Genomic DNA, 19,610 nt, shown 5'->3' on the forward strand with positions numbered 1-19,610 from the left:
GGGTGTGCTGTACATATAAATATAATTCATTGCGTATTGGTGAAATGTACATTTAAAAGAAAAACAAGAAATACTTGGAACAATCATTTAACTGTTCCTTCCTCCAATAAAGTTTCTTGCCAGTTTTACATCACCCTTAGGGTCTTGTTTTGAAGCCCTTGCAAAGGCGCAGTTTCTGAACAAAATAAAACATCTATAATGGTAGCAAGAAATAACTTAGCGGAGTAGTTTCTTTGAAAAATGGGTCTCTCTTTACATTTCACTTAAATACCTAACTAAAAACAGCTGGATCTATTTATGTACAATAACATACTTTTAAACACTGTTATTTTTTTTTTTTTTTTTTTTTTTTTTTTTTTTAATTATTCATTTCCTGTACATAACTGTTATGGGTTAATGACTACTGTATAGCAGTATTTTTTTTTTTTTTTTTTTTTTTTTTTAACTATTAAAAGTGCTTTATCAATTTAGTTGTAAGCCTTCAATTCTTCCTCTATAGCTTCAGCAAAAAGATTGACTACTAATGTAGAATCTCTCAAACTGCTCTGTGCAATCTCCTCCATTTCTGAAATTTTCTTTTTCTCCAGTATTCTCATCCTCTTCAGCATATTCTCACCTCTTTCCTAGAGAAACACAGAGATTACAGGTCAGTTTTACCATTGTTGTAACGCTTAGTCGGTAGCATCTGTGAAACAAAATGTGACAGGTCTACTTCATGACCTACTAACACCCCTTATTCCTGTGCTTTCATTCTTTAAAAAGAAATGAAGTTGATGTGGAGTCTTTATGGCCTTTTCCTTAAATAATACATGGATTTTAAAATGTTATCCTTAAAAACTAACAGGATGTTTAAATCACTGCTTATTATGCCCCTGTTCAAAACCAATATGCCACTTTCATAATAATGGTATGCTGAATCTTTTCACTAAAATATGGTAATCAATAGCATTAATTGGGTCTTCATATAACAGTAGACTGTTGTGCTTTTTTTCTTCCTATTCCTTGTTTCAATTACTTTCCATTGCTTTCTTTCTATTACAGCACACCCCAAGCCAGCATATGCTACGTAGTCACCTGAGTTGACTCTATAATTGCAGCTGCCACTTCGTGTTTCTTGTACAATTCATGCTTGCGGTCTGGCTTTGACTGAAAACGTGGCTTTTTCTTGACTGGATCTTCTGGTCCATAAGCAGGGGAGTGCGTTTTCTTCAGCTGTTCAATGTTTGGCACAAAGATGAACGGTTTGAAAACAGACCTATAATATCAAACGTACGATGTTAGCAAATGTTAAGCTCAATTTGATATGTTCATTTTGTCTATTATTATAATTATTATTTAGGAAATGTTTTTATCCAAAGTGATTTACAGAGACTATGGGGGGTGAACTATGCATCACAAGTGCTGCTGCAGTGTCACTTACAATAGGACCTCGGTTTTACTTCTCGTCTGAACAACGGAGCACAAGGAGGTTAAGTGGCTTACTCAGGGTCACACGCTGAGTCAATGGCTCAGCTGAGATTGAACCTGGAACCTTTTGGTAACAAGACCCTTGCTTTAATCACTGCACCACCAAGCCTTATTCTACGCTAAATGACAATGTTAATCACTGTGCATTAAATATGATAGTTCTACATGTTGTTGTGAATATATTATTCAAGAATGCGATAAAAATGACATAATTGTATGCAATAGTAACATTCATGTATCACATAGATGGCTTCAGAGGCTGAAAGGAAAAGCCAAATGAATTGGCAGCACGCCTCTAATTAAAGATAATATTTAATGTCAACATTTAACGTTACCTTGCAGGATCGGGTGTTCCTGTGAAGTAATGAACACAAGGCAGCCGTGGATCCTTGGGTAGAACAGAGGCCATGCTTCCAGTTGTCAGAAATCCACCTTCCATATTTATGCCACTTTCTTTGTCTCTGAGAATGTCCATCATGGTTTCAACTGTTATGTTTCCTGTTAAAACAAACAATGCACACACCTCAAAGAGCCTGGTGGATATTCGGCAATTCTCCATAAAACGAAATAATATTCAACTCAACAAATGTAACTAATAAGGAGAAAGAAAAAAAGAAATGAAAGCATATGGTTTATATTTGATCAAAATGATGTTATAATGGTTGTTTTTCGACTCTACACAGCTATGTTAATGTTTCATTAAAGCATGAAGTCAACCCTTACAGCTCATGCTTTATGATGTGGTTAAGGAAATGCATGACAAAATGTATTTTAGGGAAGTTTGGGTCCATTTCAAGACAGCCATGACATGTTAAAAGTGCGTGATATGTTCTTAGGAACCAAAAGCTCTTGGTATTCCAAATGCTGAGCGATGTTTGAATGTGTCACGCAGGTCAAAAGTAAAAAAAAAAAAAAAAAAACAGCATTTCACTTAAAAACAATACCTAACAAAACAGTTGGATCTATTTATGTCCATGCGCAATAACATGTTTTTTTTTTTTTTCAAATATATAACAACAACATGTTAACTCCCACACAACTAAGCTATTGCAACTTTAAAAAATGCATGCTTCATCTAAATATTATTACCATTATTTTTTTCTAAAAGTTTGCGACCTTCACAGTATCTGCTGCCAGATGCATCGATTCTTGCTGTATTCAAGTACGAATAGATAACAGCAAAGTTGAACTCTCTCTTACAATCCCACCAGCCTTTGCTCTTAGCATAGTCCCGCATAGCTGGGTGTTCTCGGTCGATTTTAGTTGTTATGGAGTACTGGTTGGAAATGTTGCGAAATCCATCTAAAAAATAAAAAAACAAAATAAAGTCAAAGCCATTACAGAAATTTGTTTTAAAACTAGGTATGATATGTGACTCAAACAGAGGAACTGGCAGTTGTTCTTTGTAAATCGAAGTGGATTTAACACTTTGATATCTCAAGGGCCGTTTAGAGTACTTTTTTGTCTGTTTCATGTTTGCTCAATAAAGGAGTTCCTTTTTTAATTATATCACTTAATTTTGTATTCTTCAGCACAACAAAAATAATTCAGGACTGGAAGGGTTAAGAATTCACTGACCACTCTATTTAGCCTTTTTGTGATCTCATCTTCTATTACTTGCCTTCTACTTTTTCTGCTGCCCAGTATTTCCCAGATGTCTCCAGAATCCAGGCCTCTTTCCGGTCAGCAATTAAAAAGCTGTTGTGGTAAGTAAATATGGATTCATCTTCCATGCAGTTCCCTCCTTGCCCATATCTTTCAAGAAGCTCTGCGATGACTTCTAGTGCCTTCTTGGCGGTGTCGGCTCTTTCAAGACCAAGTCTACAAATTGAGAAAGGATTTTAAAAAATAAAAACACTTCACATTTAACACAAGAGACTGAGACCTTGCCAAGTGCTTTTGACCTCTTATAGTTATGCACCTGATTAATATATCCACTGTTTTATACTTCTATCAACCTCACAAGATCCATGCCAAGCAGTGCCTCGGAGTCACTGGCCTCTTCCCTTCCCCACACAGCTTCATTGCCTATGCAGACTCCGTGCTCGTTGGCCCCCATTTCTGCACCCCACAGCCAGGCAGGTCGACTCAGTACGACAGCATGAGTGTGTGACACCTGCTCGATCTCTATATAGGTGCACTAAAATTGTGCACATAGAGCAAAGAAAAAAATTGATTAGAATATATACTAGAGCAATTCAAAAAAGCACTGATCAAGTTAAAAGCGTATATATATATATATTATATATATAATATATATATATATATCTATATATATATATATATATATATAATTCCATTTTCCACACAAATGATTATGTACAGGTTATTCCAAATTCATTAATGGATTATGTACCAGGTTATTCAGTTTATTGAATATAGAGTAGAAAGTATATTTATATAATGAAAGGCTTATCTAAACCAAAAATTATGCCAAAAGGTACCTCAAGCTTGGCTCCTGGTTCATGGCTTGCTGAAGGAAAGTAAACCACTTCTTGAACTTCATCACATGGCCTGTCTGAATTCTTTCCAAAAATAATCCGTTCTCCTACTGTCGCAGGTGGGAGAGCCACAAAGGTGTCACAAGAGCGAGGTGGGAGGTGTGCAGTTGCCATTCTTCATTTAAATAGAGGAGAAATAGGTTTGGCATATATAGGTCGTTTTCAGAGGAGTTACACGTCAGGCATGCACATAAAAGAATACATATGGAGTGAGTGGTTAACGATGAACCTATACCATGCCAGAATAAACCACAACTGGATTATTATTATTTAGGTTTTTTATTATTTTATTTGATTACATTTTAGAGCACTAGCAATCATCCTGGGTTGCAGCAAACCCGTATTCTGGGAATACCTCTAAAAACTTTACAACAATCAAATCAGATCGAGGTAGATTCCCTGGTACTGTAAAATTCTCTAAAAAAAAAAAAGTCTAGCTGTGGTTCATCTGGGCAGGTTAGAGTTTAATGAAATGAAAGAGATCAGAAACGGACTAGTTGATTACAGACGCTTTGCAATGCTAATCCTAATCGCCAATTCTGGATAAGTAAATAAGAGCTTCTACCCATAGTTTAAAAAAAAAGCATGTCCACCGATCACTTACTTATAGTTCCTTATCATCGAAATAACAACATTTATAATGTTACCTCTTAGGTTTTAGCTACTTCGTTAAAAAAAAAATGTACCCGTTGTTTTGGACTCGTGTACACAGTCTTCACTTTCATTTCGTACTGCGTTACACCACAATTGGGTCACAGAGGGCTGAGCCACATTGGCACAACTCTGAGGGGTCAAAGCTCGACAAAAGGAAAACTAAAATTTAAAAAAACGAACAGTTTTTGTTTAGCGGTGACATGTAGACGATCTGTATACATTATAAAACGGTTTAATATTTTTAAATAGTTTAATTTTAAAAACAACTTTTTTTTTTTTTTTTTTTTTTTTTTTTACCCGGAAGTAAAAGCTTTCCTACGTAGATCAGTTTTAGGGATCAGATAATTGATGTGGTTGCTTGTTTAGGTTTGTTATCTGTGGATTTTTGTGATTTATTTTCAGCAGTTGTTTGCCCTCTTGGTCTGCAATCATGGGGAAGTCATTTGCTAATTTTATGTGTAAAAAGGATTTTCATCCTGCATCGAAATCCAACATCAAGAAGGTAAGTAAACATTGAAATCGATACAATATAAATGTGTTTACTGTACAAATGAGTACATCTACTTAATCATTTACTGTGTAGACGTTGTTTTATATTAAAATCAATTAAAATGTACATGTACAGTAGTTAAAAATGACTGCAAAATCTTTTTAAAATGTACAAAAGTACAGTATGTATTTAGCACATTCCGTAACGAGTATTTCGCAGAAATATGTTTGTTACTGTGTCACAAACGTTACTGCAAATGTTTCAAATATATATATATATATCTATATATATATATTATATTAAAATCAATCTTGACCTGCATGTACGTAAAATGTTATAATACAAATATAACTCTTATATTCAAACATGCACGCACGCCTTTCGCACCGTAGTGTGAAGATCAGTCTCCCTTACACTGTCTACGGTATATCCTGTTTCTGTTTCTGTTTTGTTTCAATGGGAGCAGTGTTTGTCAAGCATGGTATGACAAATGGACATCCCTTACGAAACCATAGCAAAGTGTCTCGTCACTTGGGTGTTTCAAATAGATAGTACGAGTAAATAATTGTTTTCATGAAGAACAGTGTCCGATTCCATCAGATAGAAATAGTCTCCCGTGCCAGCAGCAAACATATATTTTAACTGAGCGCACAGAGGTGACTGACAGAGAAGATGATACAATGATGAGGGCACATGGTAAAATATTTATAATCATAGGTAAAAAACAAGTGTTTGGCCTTTTAATGGATATGCATTGATTTGTGAAACTGATGTAGGAGTGATTCCACAAATCTAAACATACAGACAATTTGAAGACATCTTTTTTTTTCCCCCTTCTGTTCAGTTTGTGAGTGGATTACACCACCTGGTGTTTTTTTTATTCAGCATTGCATCTTTATTTTATCAGTCTGAAAATTAAATCCTCCACTGAAATTCAGGTTTGTGTTGGATTGATCATGACTCAGTCATTTTAGCAACTGTCATACCAATACCTGTAGATTTCCAACAGTTGGTCCTGTAAACTAATAAAACAATACAGGGTAGAGTTTCTTATATTTTAATTTGAGGCCGCCTTTCAGCCCTGTTCTGGTTTGGGCTTTCAGATTCCTCCTACTGCTTCCCATGTCTTGATAACCACTAGTGGTAAATTATTGCATTAAAGATTCATTTATTTTGCAGGTGTGGATTGCAGAGCAAAAATTAACATTTGACAAGAAGAAACAAGAAGATTTAATGCAACAGTACCTTAAAGAGCAGGACACTTACAATAACAGGTGTGTGTGGCCTGCAGTCGTAATTCTGCTAAACCATTCTAACAGCTGCACTATACATAAGGATATTTTATTTGCAGGTGCACAGTTCTAGTAAACCATGCACCTGGTTCCTTCCATCTCGAATATTATTACATTTTAGAATTGCATCGAGGACAGCATGTCAGTGATATTTGTTGTAAAAATTATCAGTGAGGTCCATGAGAAAAAACTTCTCTTTTGGAAAAATGATTTATTATTATTATTATTATTATTATTTTATGTTATTACTGCACAGGTCATATGAGCTTGAAATTAATTAACATAAATATCTAGGACACAGATATTAAGTAATGCCTGCTATCTTGCCATGCTCACATTGGGAATCAGACCAATGTTACAATTGGGGAAACCCCTGGTTAAATACACTTTGTTGTCTTACCTGAGAATATCAGGGAATGATTTGCAGTTAACTGTACCCAAGTCATGCATAAAAAGTTAGTACTAAAACATGGAGTGGCTCAGACTGCTTAACAATTGTTTAACCTACAACCACCAAGCCTGCATTTTAACCACTATGCAAAAGCCAGGCTTTTAACCTCACCTAATCTCCCCAACACTGGACAGAATCCGTAATGGCAGTGCATTGCGCAACACCACCTGCTTTATGTTGCTTGAAGAAAGTTGTACAGTAGGCCTACCTCATTGCTATCGGTGTCATTTCTAGATTGCCTTAAAAACTTTTGTAATTTTAGGGGCATCCCAAAACCCACATATTGAAACTGTTTATCTGGCTGAGATTTTTTGTCTTCTGTTGTCTAGATAGAACAAACATCATATGTTGTCCCTTGCTATTACCATTCAGCTAAAGCCACTTCTTGTTATTTATAGTTTCCTACCCCTTGCATGGTAATTGCCTGTGAGGCCACATGCTCCCCACCTTCAGTGTCATAGTAGACAGCATGCATCTAATTGTCAACAGCATCTATATTGATTTCTGAGCACTCCATCAAGGGCAGAACCTAACCCAGCTCCGTTATCAAGGGCAGACTGGGCTATTGTGCTGGTTAGGGCTTATATACAGTGTCTCAGAGGATAGCATTGTTAATTCATGCTGTATGATTTCTATCTCAAAGTGCACTGCTTGACAAACACATGGAAAACGAGGATTTGAAATTGTTTGCAGGACATAGTGCAGGCTATGTGACTGCCAGCTTTCGTTTTCTGGGTCCGCTGTTGATGCAACAGGCAGAAAAGCCATTTTGCACGATTCTCACAGAGCGATAAATTAAATCTTTAACTCTGTAAGGGACCTTGTATGACAGTACCATCCCACTGGTGTATAATACAGAAGTACAATGTGCAGAGCTTTAGAAAGAGTGCATTGTAATAGAACATGTGGGTGGTTTTATTTAGTTTGGGAAGACTAAAGGTTTGCACTAGAAAGATTACATTTGTTTCTATTATACAGTGCTTGTTATTTCACTGTAAGACTTCAGATATAGATATTGTGGTTAGTGAATTAGTGACCTGCCACAGTATAGAATGGTATAGAGTTCACTCTCAACATGGCCTTATTGTAAGTTATTGAATTGTGAAATTACAAGGGAGCACTGCATAATAAAACAGAAAAATTCAGTAATACATAAAGGGTTACAAAAATCCAACCTGCTGAAACTACTGCAGTTACTGTTTGCTGTAGGATCAAGGAATCTAAGAAGGCTAATCAGGTGGTATATCAATGAGATTAGAATGTGACACAGTGATTTTTTATTTTATTTTTTTTACTTCAGTTTTATAAATTTATTGCATCCATGGCAGTTCTTCCTTTCTTTTAATGTAATTTGAAGCTACTTAGTCTTAAAATATACCTTCTCTTTTAGAGTGCTTATGGGCGATGATCGAGTGAAAAATGGTCTCAATTTTATGTATGAGGCGCCACCAGGAGCATCGAAAGGTACCTGTCTTTAATATTGTACAATATATGCCTGTGTAAATATTCATAGATGTGTAGCTTTATAGTAATACTGTTTCTTTTCTTTCCTTCTTGCTACAAAGAGGAGACAAAGGAGGTAAGAGCTTCAGCGACTCCACATAGTCTTTTAAAGATTAAGATGCTTTTATCATTTAGTGCAGTTTGTTGATTTTTGGTTTGGTTTGTTGCAGAAGGAAGGGGAGTCAGATTGTAAATTTGAATGGCAGAAAGTAGCTCCAAGAGAAAAGTAAGTTTTTTTTCAAATTGTCTGCATGTCAACCGGCTTTACAGAAATAAGCATACATTTAAAAATAAATAAATAAAATATGCACACAGAAATGTACTGTGCATCATAATTGCTTTTAGGCACATATTGTGTGTGTGCGCCCTGTTATGACTGTTTATCTGATAGATTAGCCACTGCCTATATACATTTAGTTGATTACGTAATTCTTTAATTTAATTGAATAAATAAAGAATACTTCTGATAATGCTTTTGTCATTGTTGAACATTGAAAATCGTTTTATTCCAAGTGTTAACATATTTTATCTCCCCATACATGTAGATATGCCAAGGATGACATGAACATCAGAGATCAACCGTTTGGTATTCAGGTAAAATGAAAGGGTCCTTGTGGTGTTCAGAATATGTTTTGTAATAGCATTTCAAACAGACCACACAAGACAATCACTGTACTGGTAGCTGAGATGTATCAGCCTTAAAGACGCTGTTAGTTTCAGCTGGAGATCGGCTTTTACAAAATATCCTGATAAATGCTGCCCTGGTTTTGTGGTTTTATTTTCCAGTAGGCCATGCTCTCACAGATGGGCCATCCCTGATAATGTAAATATCCTATGTTGATAAACTTAAAATATTGAATCCTATGTATTTTGTAGGTGCGGAATGTGAGGTGTATTAAATGTCACAAATGGGGACATGTGAACACAGACAGAGAGTGTCCGCTGTTTGGTTTATCTGGAATCAATGCCAGCTCAGTGGCGAATGATGATGCAGGTACGCTACCGAACATATTTAGGAGATTAAGTATGATATCTGCTGTGTTTAGATTGTAGATCATTGGATTTTTTTTTTTTTAACAGACCAGCTCTGTAATTCATCTAGTTGTTTTTTCAGTAAACCTAGTGAAATGTAGTTGCCCACAAGATTCAATACTTGGCACAGTACCAAGTAATTTTAGACTATTACAATCAAACCTGTAAGCATACAAGAGGATGGTAATGTATCAGAAAAATAAATACATTCAGGAAAAGGAATTGCATAAAGACACATCATCCACTTTCAATTCTGTTTCCTTCTGTGATCTAGCATTGCAATCATGCAGACCTCGTCTGTTCTGACTCTTCATGCACTTTACCATGCAATTTATCTACTTGTGAATGATAAAGTCTTAAAAACAAAACATTTTAAATATTTGATACAGTACTATGGATACACATGCCTGAACTTGATGACTTTGGATGAATTAAGTGTTTGAATGTTATTTGTTGGTGTTAAACTTTAATTGTCTCTTACTGATTACATGAAAAGAAATTGGCAATCAATTTAGACTGTACTTTGCAAAATATGTTTCAATAAATATGTTTGTTCCTTTTTTTTCTGGAACTACATACTCTACATGAAAGCTGAAAACTGTCTCATCTGCTCTGAAAGCAAAAACAAGCCTTACAGGCTGAATGGCTTTTACAGAATTTTTGTTTTGTTTTGATCTTTTGGAAGCTAAAAGCCAGACGGGCATTCAGAATTGTGTGTGTGTATGTATGTGTGTGTGTGTATATATATATATATATATATATATATATATATATATATATATATATATATATATATATATATATACACACACACACACAGTGCCGTGAAAACATTTTCTGCATTTTTGCATATTTCTGACACTGAATGTTATCAGATCTTCAACCAAAATCTAATATTAGATAAAAGGGACCCTGAGTGAACAAATAACACAATTTTGATACTTCATTTATTTATTAAAGAAAGTTATGCAACACCCAATGTCCTCGTGTGAAAAAGTAATCGCCCCCTTAGACTCAGTAACTGGTTACACCACCTTTAGCGGCAATAACTGCAACCAGTGGCTTCCTGTAGTTATTGATCAGTCTCTTACAGCACCATAGAGGAATTTTGGCACGCTCCTTCATGCAGAACTGCTTCAACTCAGTGACATTTGTGGATTTTCGAGCATAAACTGCTCGTTTCAGGTCCTGTCACAACATCTCAATGGGGTTTAGGTCTGGACTTTGACTAGGCCGTTCCAAAACTTTAAATTTCTTGTTCTTCAACCATTCTGATGTAGACTTGCTTGTTTGTTTCGGATCATTGTCTTTCTGCATGACCCAGCTGCACTTCAGCTTCAGCTCATGGGCGGATGGCCTGACATTCTCTTGTAGAGTTCTCTGATACAGAGCAGAATTCATGGTTCCTTCAATTCGTCCAGGTCCTGATGAAGCAAAGCATCCCCAAGTCATGGCACTACCACCACCATGCTTGACCGTTGGTATGAGGTTCTTACTGTGGCATGCAGTGTTTGGTTTTCACCAGACATAACTGGGCCCATGTTGGCCAAAAAGTTCCACTTTTGACTCATCTGTCCATAGAACATTGTTCCAGAACTCTTGAGGATCATCCAGGTGCTTTTTGGCAAACTTGAGACGAGCATTCATGTTCTTCTTAGTGGGCAGTGGTTTCCGCCTTGCTACTCTGCCATGAATCCCAATTTTGCCCAGTGTCTTTCTGATGGTGGAGTCATGAACACTGACCTTAGCAGAGGTGAGAGAGGCCTGCGGATGCCAGGATGATGTTCTTTGTGACTTACTGGACGATATTACTCCTTGCTGTTGGAGAGATTTTGGCAGGACAGCCACTCCTAGGAAGATTCACTACTGTACTAAACATTCTCCATTTGGACAGTATGGCTCTGACTGGTTTGGTGGAGCCCCAGGGCCTTAGAAATGGCTTTGTAACCTATTCCAGACTGATAGGCATCAACAACTTTTTCCTTCAGGAATTTATTTTAATCATGGCATGATGTGCCTCTGTGTGCTGACGGGGGGGGGGGGGGGGGGGGGGGGGGAATGGGGGGGGGGGGGGGGGGGGGGGGGGGGGGGGGGGGGGGGGGGGGGGGGGGGGGGGGGGGGGGGGGGGGGGGGGGGGGGGGGGGGGGGGGGGGGGGGGGGGGGGGGGGGGTGGGGTGGGGGGGGGGGGGGGGGGGGGGGGGGGGGGGGGGGGGGGGGGGGGGGGGTGGGGGGGGGAAACAAATGACAGAAGCACCAAACTTTGGTGCCAAAAGTGTGTGGTGGGTTTACTGTCTTTCGTGGTTGAATACCACGGTATACAAACACACACATACACACACATACACACATAATATAGTATTATATTATATATATCATATATACGATATATGTCTGTATGTAACTACATATATACACACACACACACACACACATATATATATATATATATATATATATATATATATATATAGATAGTGTGTGTGTATGTATGTGTATGTGTATATATATATATATATATATATATATATATATATATATATATATATATATATTGGTGCCTATAGTAAGTATTCACCCCCCCTGGACAGTTTCACAGTTTGTGTTTTAACCTGAAATCTTGATGCATTTAAATGGAATTTTTTTCCTTTGATTTACACAACCTACTCAACACTTTGAGGCAAGAGAATTTTTATTGTGAAACAACAGTTGATGAAAAAAAAATAAAAAACTAAAATGTCTTGGTTAGATAAGTATTCACCCCCCTGAGTCAATACTTGGTAGAACCACCTTTGGCAATATTTACAGCTGTAAGTCTTTCTCTACCAGGTTTGCACATCTGGATCGTGCAATATTCGCCCATTCTTCTTGGCAAAATTGCTCAAGCTCTGTCAAGTTGGATGGGGATCGTTGGTGGACAGCAATCTTCAAGTCTTGCCACAGATTCTCAATCAAGTTCAAATACGGGCTTTGGGCCACTCTAGGACATTCACTTTCTTGTTTTTAAGCTACTCCAGTGTTGCTTTGGCTGTGTGCTTAGTCTTAGGTCTTTTGCAGACTGAAGCAGGTTTTCCTCAAGGATTTGCCTGTATTTAGCGCCATCGATTTCACCCTCTATCCTGCCAGTCCCTGCCGATGAAAAGCATCCCCTTAGCATGATGCTGCCCCACCATGCTTCACAGTAGGGATGGTGTTACCTGAGTGATGTGCTGTTTTCAGTTTGCGCCAGACATAATGCTTTGTATTTAGGCCAAATAGTTAGATTTTTGTTTCATCGGACCAAATAATCTTTTGCCACATCTTATCAGAGTCTCCCACATGCCTTTTTGCAAATTCCAAACGGGGTTAAACATGTTTTTTTTTTTTGAGAAATGTCGTCCTTCTTGTCAGTCTTCCATACAGGCCAGATTTGTGGAGTACATGGACAGTTGACACATGGACAGTTTCTCCATTCTCAGCCATGGAACGCTGTAGTCTTTCAGAGTTGTCATTGGCCTCTTGGTGGCTTCTTTGACCAATATCTGTCTTACTCGGCTGCTCAGTTTGGGAGGACAGCCTGCTCTAAGCAGATTCTGGGTGGTGCCGTATAGCTTCCACTTCTTAATGATCGACTTGACTGTGCGCCAAGGAATATTCAATGCCTTTGAAATCTTTTTAAACCTCTCCCCTGATCTGTGCCTTTCCACAACTTTATCTTCCTTGGTCTTCATGGTAGTGTCTTTGCTTTGCAGTGTATTTAATCTGAAATCATGTAAACCACTTTTATTGCACACAGATTATTAGTGGAGTCGAGTCGGGTTGACAATACTTTTTATTAAAAAAAAAAAAAAAAAAAGAAATTGAATATATATATATATATATATATATATATATATATATATATATATATATATATATATATATGTGTGTGTGTGTATATATATATATATATATATATATATATATATATATATATATATATGTGTGTGTGTGTATATATGTAAACATTTTAATTCAATATTAATAATGGCTTACACATTTTTTTTGTAAAAGTTCTTCTTAATATTTTGCTTGGAAAGTTCACCTGCATGTTATTTCCCCATGTGTTGCTACTTTTGCAATCAGGAACTACATCAATAATAACCTGTTTATTCAGACAATAGCCTGCTTCTGTGTTGTTGGTAGTGGGAAGGTATGCGAGAACACCTCCTGTGCTGCAGAAAGAAATGCAATTATTGTGTATTCTGAGCCTTCTAACTGCCTCTTTGGAGAATATTATCTTATGATTTGCTCAGCAGAAGATCATTGAGTTGATTTAGTTGCACTTTTTGTTAACAAAGACACAACTGAATTCCTACTGTGGAATCAGTGGAAATGTAGACAGACGTCAATGATACATTCAGACTGATTTTTCTTAACAGGTCCGTCAATGCACCCCTCCGAGTTAATGGCAGAGATGAGAAACAGTGGGTTTGCACTGAAACAAAGTGTACTGGGGAGAAATGTGACTCTTTGTGATCCATCGCAGGTAATAATCTGTTTTAAGTTTGATTGCTTTGAAATGGCCAATTATTCTAACCACAACGGTGCCTGTCATCCAAGTTTAGTCAAGTGGGCAGAGTTAATGAGTCTGCAAAGCAGTCTTAGGTTTGCAGCTGTCTCTCCTTAAATAGTTATGGTTTTAAACTACATTCCAGTCCCCATTTCTATATATTTGTACTGCAAATAAATCACTCTGGTCACCCAAAAGATATTTTTAAAACTATTCAAAACGTGATGCATCTATTGGGGTGCAGTGGTTTTAATTGGGTGTTAGTTTGTTGTTTAACATGTTTTGTTTTTGAAGGAGTATGTTGCAAGTGAAAATGAGGATGATCCTGAAGTTGAATTTTTAAAATCGCTTACAACCAAGCAAAAAGAAAAGCTGCTCAGGTATTCCTTTTATTAACTACAGAAACTCACCATGCTTATCAGCTTGTTGGATTTCTTTTGTATCAGTTTGCTTTGAGAAGCGTCCTTTGTTTCCGAGAGATCAAACGGTGTATTCAGGGGCAAATGCTTCCCGTCTTCGACTACACTTGTAATGATGATGACAAATGCTTGTTGCAGTGAAAACGATCCATTGTCTTAATCTGATCTAACATGCTAGCTTATTTGAAATGAACAAAAAGGTAAAGCTTATTCAAAACAAAAACAGTAAGAACCCATTGTGGCCCCATTAACCAGGTATAACAAGGTGGTGTTTGTATTGTGGACACAAGCCTTTGATTTGTGAAGTGTCAGCTGGGTGAGGGTGCACATAGTGGAAAGATTGTATCCCTCAAAATAGATATTCTTTTCTGTTTCCAGAATTTATCAAGTGTTATCTTAAAACTACAGAGCATTGGTAAACATTGTGTGCTTCGCCAGAAAGGTTTAGGCAGAACCTTTTTAGAAAGCCTTTTAGATGCTGCAAGTCTTGACGGCCCACTTGGTTAAAAGATAATATGGAGCTGACTTTCTGTCTTCTACTTATATTTTCATGCATTTAAAATAAGACTGTGTCCTTATTAAATGTATTCTTCTATGAAAAGTCCCAGATATCATTGTGTAAAGGGTTATGATTTTGTTTGTTTTTTAAAAACCCATTTGTCATCTGTTCTTTTGGTAGAAAGGAGAAAATTGTTTTTTTTTTTTTTTTTTTTAAAAACACTGTTTTGTATTGTTTTAATAAGGAAACTTGATCGCCTTGAAAAAAAAGGGAAGAAAAAGAGGAAACAAAAAAAGAAGAGCAAACGCAAGAAGCAGAAGGACAGCAGCGAGTCTTCCTGCACCAGCGACAGCTCAACCAGCGACAGTGAATCGGAGAGACACCACAAGGACAAGAAACACAAGAAAAAAAAGTATACCAGTGGAAGGAAGAGAGAGAGCAGTGACAATAGCGATGCGAAAGAGAGGTCGCAGAGCAAAAAAGAGAAGCCATCGACTGGTAGACAGGAAAGGTCCAAACAGAACTCGAGGAACAAAAGCCCAAGAAATGAGAGAAGTAGGTCAGAAAGCAGAAGCCCCAGCAAAGACAGAATGGAACGTAAACAGAGAAGTAGAAACGGCAGAGATATGTCAAAAGAGAGGAGCAGGAGTAGAGGCAGGGAAGAGGAGGTGAGAAGCAAAGGAAAAGGAGGTAGGATGACTGAAAAGAGAGACAGGCATGGCAGCAGAGACAGGACCACAGGAAATGGAGGCCAAAGTAGAAGTCAGAGTAGAGAGAAGGGTACAGAAAGAAGGGAAAGAGTCCAGAACAGCAAAAGTAACTGTAGAGAGAGTCACAGAGAAAGAAGGTATAGAGAACGGAGTTGCAGCAGAGAGCGGCACACCAGAAAAGATAGAAGCACAAGTCACAGCCGAGAGAGGCATCCCAAAAGACGGGACCGAGACAGAAAAAAGGAATCATAGTGGAGGAAAAACAGAAAGGAACCCCCAGATATGTGAATGCCACTGCAAAAATAAGCGAGAGGGGCAATATATTTCATGTCAAGGGGTAAAGACTTGATAGAAGCAGGAAGGTATTTGATTTTTTTTTTTCCCTCAATACGTTGTGTTGCATTTACTATTGTAAAGGTTGAAACTTAATTATATATCTGTACATCTATATTCTGTACACTTGCAGTTTGTATTTGATTGAGAATAAAAAAAGAAAACGTTAGAATATTTTATGACATGTAAAAGTCTATCCATAAACAATTGGGATCAAAACTATTGGAACACAACAAACCAGAGCTTGCAATATCCCACATTATTTTATTCCACTACTCTCTGCTTCTCATGAACAATGCAGATATTTGGTAGGAGTGCTCCTTTTCATCACTCTGATCTGGACCCCTGCGAGGGGTGTGCTAGGCTCTGAGATTGTGCTATCACCTCTCGGCTATAAGTGTGTCTGTGGTGCTTGATTTGCAATGGATGTTTAACCTCAGTAATGCTTCTTGTGCATTGCATTTACTGTGTGATGAAGAGTATAAGTTTAAAAGATTTATCCTTTGCACGATCCTAACAAAGAAGAGGTCTGGAACTACAAAGCTAATTTCACGCTACCCTTAAGTGCCACCTGGTCAAAGTTTGATTACTGGGCTGGACAAAAAAGCTTCCTACCAATGCAAAAAATACTTTAGCGTTCATATAATATAAGGTGTTTTATCTCCTAGTTACACATATATAACAGCAGCATAAAACATTTAACTAGAAAAAAAAAAACAACTATTGAAGTCTTCTTCCGTAGGACATCTGAGTGCTGTATTTTATTTTTTTTTTTTTTTATGAATGCTTTTCTAGTCTGCAGTAAAAAAAATAGAGAGCAATTCCATGAGAGGCCACTAGTGGACTCTTCAATTCAAATGTGTTTTTTTAAAGACTTAAGTCATTTGTACTGTAATTTATCTTTAGACTGTTACACTAAAATAAAATAACTTTTTTCTTTTTTTTTTCACATACAGACAGCAATTATTTATAGAAAATGAGAATGACCTTATAGTTCCAATACAAAATTTAAAGAAATATTAACTAGCATTATTTTGGTCTGAACATCATTAAAAAATATTTCCCTTCTTATAAATGTGAATCACTCTGGGACTCTGCAATCATTTACATCAAAGGAAAAAACTAAATAACATTGGAATAAAATACTATGTTTTATGGACTATTAATGTTTGTGTAAAAATACATTTCTATAGCATTTTATTAATCTCTTGGTCCAGCATACTTAATTTCATTGCTGAAATCTTATAATTATTAATAAGGTATGTTGAACACCACTGAGTATTGATTTCTGAAATTATATGAATTTTAGTAATAGATGCATTAATATCTAAACATATAGTTACAAGCGCTTGAAAAGCTCTTGCAATCCATGGTTATGTTTAGTGGGGGTGTCATTTAAGCTCTCAGATGTGATCAGTACCTACTTTTTCGCAGTACTGACACCAAATTGGCTAAGTGCTTAGTCTATCAATACATGTAAATTAATAGAACATCTTGGGAACAGCTTATGCTGTAGTTTTTGTGACTATGCCTCTCATTTTGAGATGGTTGTCCTCTGTATGGGTCATTATACTGGTGTGGCGATCTTTTAATGGTAATAACACCTGTGATGTGTAGTTTGTATTGTATGAGCAAGGCCCATCTAGTTAATAATATTAAATAAATGGATGATAATTAATGATGAATAAGTCACTGATCTTTATGTTTTCAGGGTCACAATACACTCATTTACTACACATGGAAAGTTACAATCCATTGAAGAAATCAAACACTAGCTTTCACAATAATAGGATTTTGGAGTTAATCTTTCCTTTTGCATGCTAGCCAAGATAAAGTATTAAAGAAACTAGCTTAGGTTGGTCTAATTTAAATACTGAGATAATTTTGAGTAAATAAAAGTGAGAGAAATGTTTATAATTCTGTTCATGAACAGACCAGGGGCTCGTTTCCCAATAACAGAAGTATTCGGAGCTCACGATGAACGCGCGGCTGCTTCTAGTCTCTCCTGAAGTGCGTTTCCCAAAACCAGAAGTGAATGTGTATTTGTTGCAACCCGTAGCAGAAAACAATGGAGAACACAACGTGGCTGGGGCAGAGAAATATTGCTCGTGCACATCCAGCGATCTTTTAAAAACTGCAGCTGCCCAACGTGGGTTTTTCTAGTCAAAGTTATATATGTAAAAAAAAAAGAAGAAGAAAAACATAACCGTTTTGACGATTCACAGCACAGCAACAAGCAGCCCTTGCTAAATTCTACCATTCCCACAGTGCATTACAACTTCCACTAACATGTTCAGATTACGTCAGTAAACTCAAGTAGTCGTTAAAGAGCGACTGGAGTTACGATGGTGTTCAGGAAACGCTGCAGTTTGCAAACGTTGTGTTTACGTCGGTTTGACGATGGTGCTTAGGTTAAAGTTGCTTTTGGGAAACGGGCCCCAGACTGATTCATATAATGTATTGGGGTGCTACTCGCTGGGATACAGCTGAGCAAGAAATTGTCAATAGCCTATATACAAAATAAAAATTTAAAAAACGTATTTTTCTTCATCGTCTGAAAAATGTAAATTGACATTGTTCGGGGCAAAAAACAACTTGCATTACAAGACACTTGATGACCACCAATGTGCCTTACCAATGTAACATTGTCAACTGTGCACCGTGTCCACGGAGCATTTAACACATCATTTTGTACTTTTTTTTTTTTTTTTTTTTTGTAAAACTGTAATGCTACGGAACTACAAAGTAATAGCGCGTGTTTGCATTTGGTTTGCTTTGTGAAAATGGCTGTGTGTATAAAGGTAATGTGCTTTGTATTTTTTAATATACCAGGCCCCTGAGTTTTGGGCGTGGGCTTTTCTCAATAATTAACCATTTTGTTTGTGATATGAAACCTCTATGCCTTGCAAAAAAACAAACAAACAAAACAATACTTAACAGCATGTCTTGTAGTCTTGATAGTATAGAAATTATAAAGACATTTAGTAAAGATGAGCCATCACTGTTTTACTGCAAAAAACAAAGCAGCCTGTTGAAGTGCAAGTCCAGCTGTGTTTACAGGTTCTGTTCAATAAAACGTGATAAGGCCTGCAGTAAGCACTGTGTGTGCATAGTAAGCATCGTTGAATAATGTTTGGATTTTTATTTTACTCATGATGGCATTTAATATATTATGTAATATACTTATATATATTATATAATATATATATATATAGGGGTATATATATATATATATATATATATATATATATATATACACACACACACACACACACACACACACACACACACATATTCCTTCTGTTAAATATATTAATAATGTGGAACAGAATAAATAGCTACAAGCTCAGTCAGTAATACATATTGTTACAATGTGTGGGGTTATTAGTTATCTTAAGAGTCTTTTAAAACAACTACGTTCGGTATTTCCGCTAAACACTTGTGTCAAAAGAGTAGAAAACTGAGCAGTGTGGAAATACAAAACGTTTTGTGAGTGGGAAACTTTTTTTAAATGTGTTGTGTGGTGTTTATTATGAGTGTGTGCACCTTTTCAGCCTTGAAACAACACATTTCTCATTCTGATTTGATTGTATTGCATATTAGTTTAAATCAACAACAAGTGGGAAGAAGACATATTCCTTAATCTCCACACACGTTGTATTGTAAACTACATTGAATTGAAATGTTATCTTAGTCTATAGTTGTAGTCGTCCTAGTAGCAGTTTTATCAA

General features: G+C 36.7%; 2 protein-coding genes across 5 annotated transcripts; one reads left to right on the forward strand and one right to left on the reverse strand.

Moving 5' to 3' along the window:
- Positions 1 to 16: 16 nt before the first annotated feature.
- On the reverse strand, positions 17 to 4,739 carry LOC121322213 (secernin-3-like). 3 transcript variants are annotated; one of them, XM_041261831.1, is made up of 8 exons: positions 4,655 to 4,739; positions 3,912 to 4,083; positions 3,426 to 3,607; positions 3,089 to 3,288; positions 2,557 to 2,769; positions 1,803 to 1,965; positions 1,075 to 1,255; positions 17 to 623 (listed from the first exon to the last, which is right to left on the reverse strand). In XM_041261831.1, exons 2-8 carry the CDS (start codon positions 4,080 to 4,082, stop codon positions 468 to 470), a joined length of 1,266 nt encoding a protein of 421 aa, XP_041117765.1. In that variant the 5' UTR covers position 4,083; positions 4,655 to 4,739; the 3' UTR covers positions 17 to 467. The 3 variants fall into 3 exon arrangements, with proteins under 3 accessions (XP_041117765.1, XP_041117764.1, XP_041117762.1); XM_041261830.1 differs by having other exon boundaries at positions 4,616 to 4,723; XM_041261828.1 differs by having other exon boundaries at positions 4,573 to 4,721.
- A 207-nt stretch (positions 4,740 to 4,946) lies between these two features.
- Positions 4,947 to 16,048, forward strand: cir1 (corepressor interacting with RBPJ, CIR1). Of its 2 annotated transcripts, none has more exons than XM_041261832.1 (10): positions 4,947 to 5,124; positions 6,292 to 6,386; positions 8,246 to 8,319; positions 8,421 to 8,434; positions 8,529 to 8,584; positions 8,904 to 8,952; positions 9,235 to 9,352; positions 13,788 to 13,894; positions 14,213 to 14,298; positions 15,081 to 16,048. In XM_041261832.1, exons 1-10 carry the CDS (start codon positions 5,053 to 5,055, stop codon positions 15,796 to 15,798), a joined length of 1,389 nt encoding a protein of 462 aa, XP_041117766.1. In that variant the 5' UTR covers positions 4,947 to 5,052; the 3' UTR covers positions 15,799 to 16,048. The 2 variants fall into 2 exon arrangements, with proteins under 2 accessions (XP_041117766.1, XP_041117767.1); XM_041261833.1 differs by having other exon boundaries at positions 8,532 to 8,584.
- Positions 16,049 to 19,610: the final 3,562 nt, after the last annotated feature.

Source organism: Polyodon spathula, chromosome 10 (genome assembly GCF_017654505.1).
Source record: "Polyodon spathula isolate WHYD16114869_AA chromosome 10, ASM1765450v1, whole genome shotgun sequence".
Taxonomy (NCBI): domain Eukaryota; kingdom Metazoa; phylum Chordata; class Actinopteri; order Acipenseriformes; family Polyodontidae; genus Polyodon; species Polyodon spathula.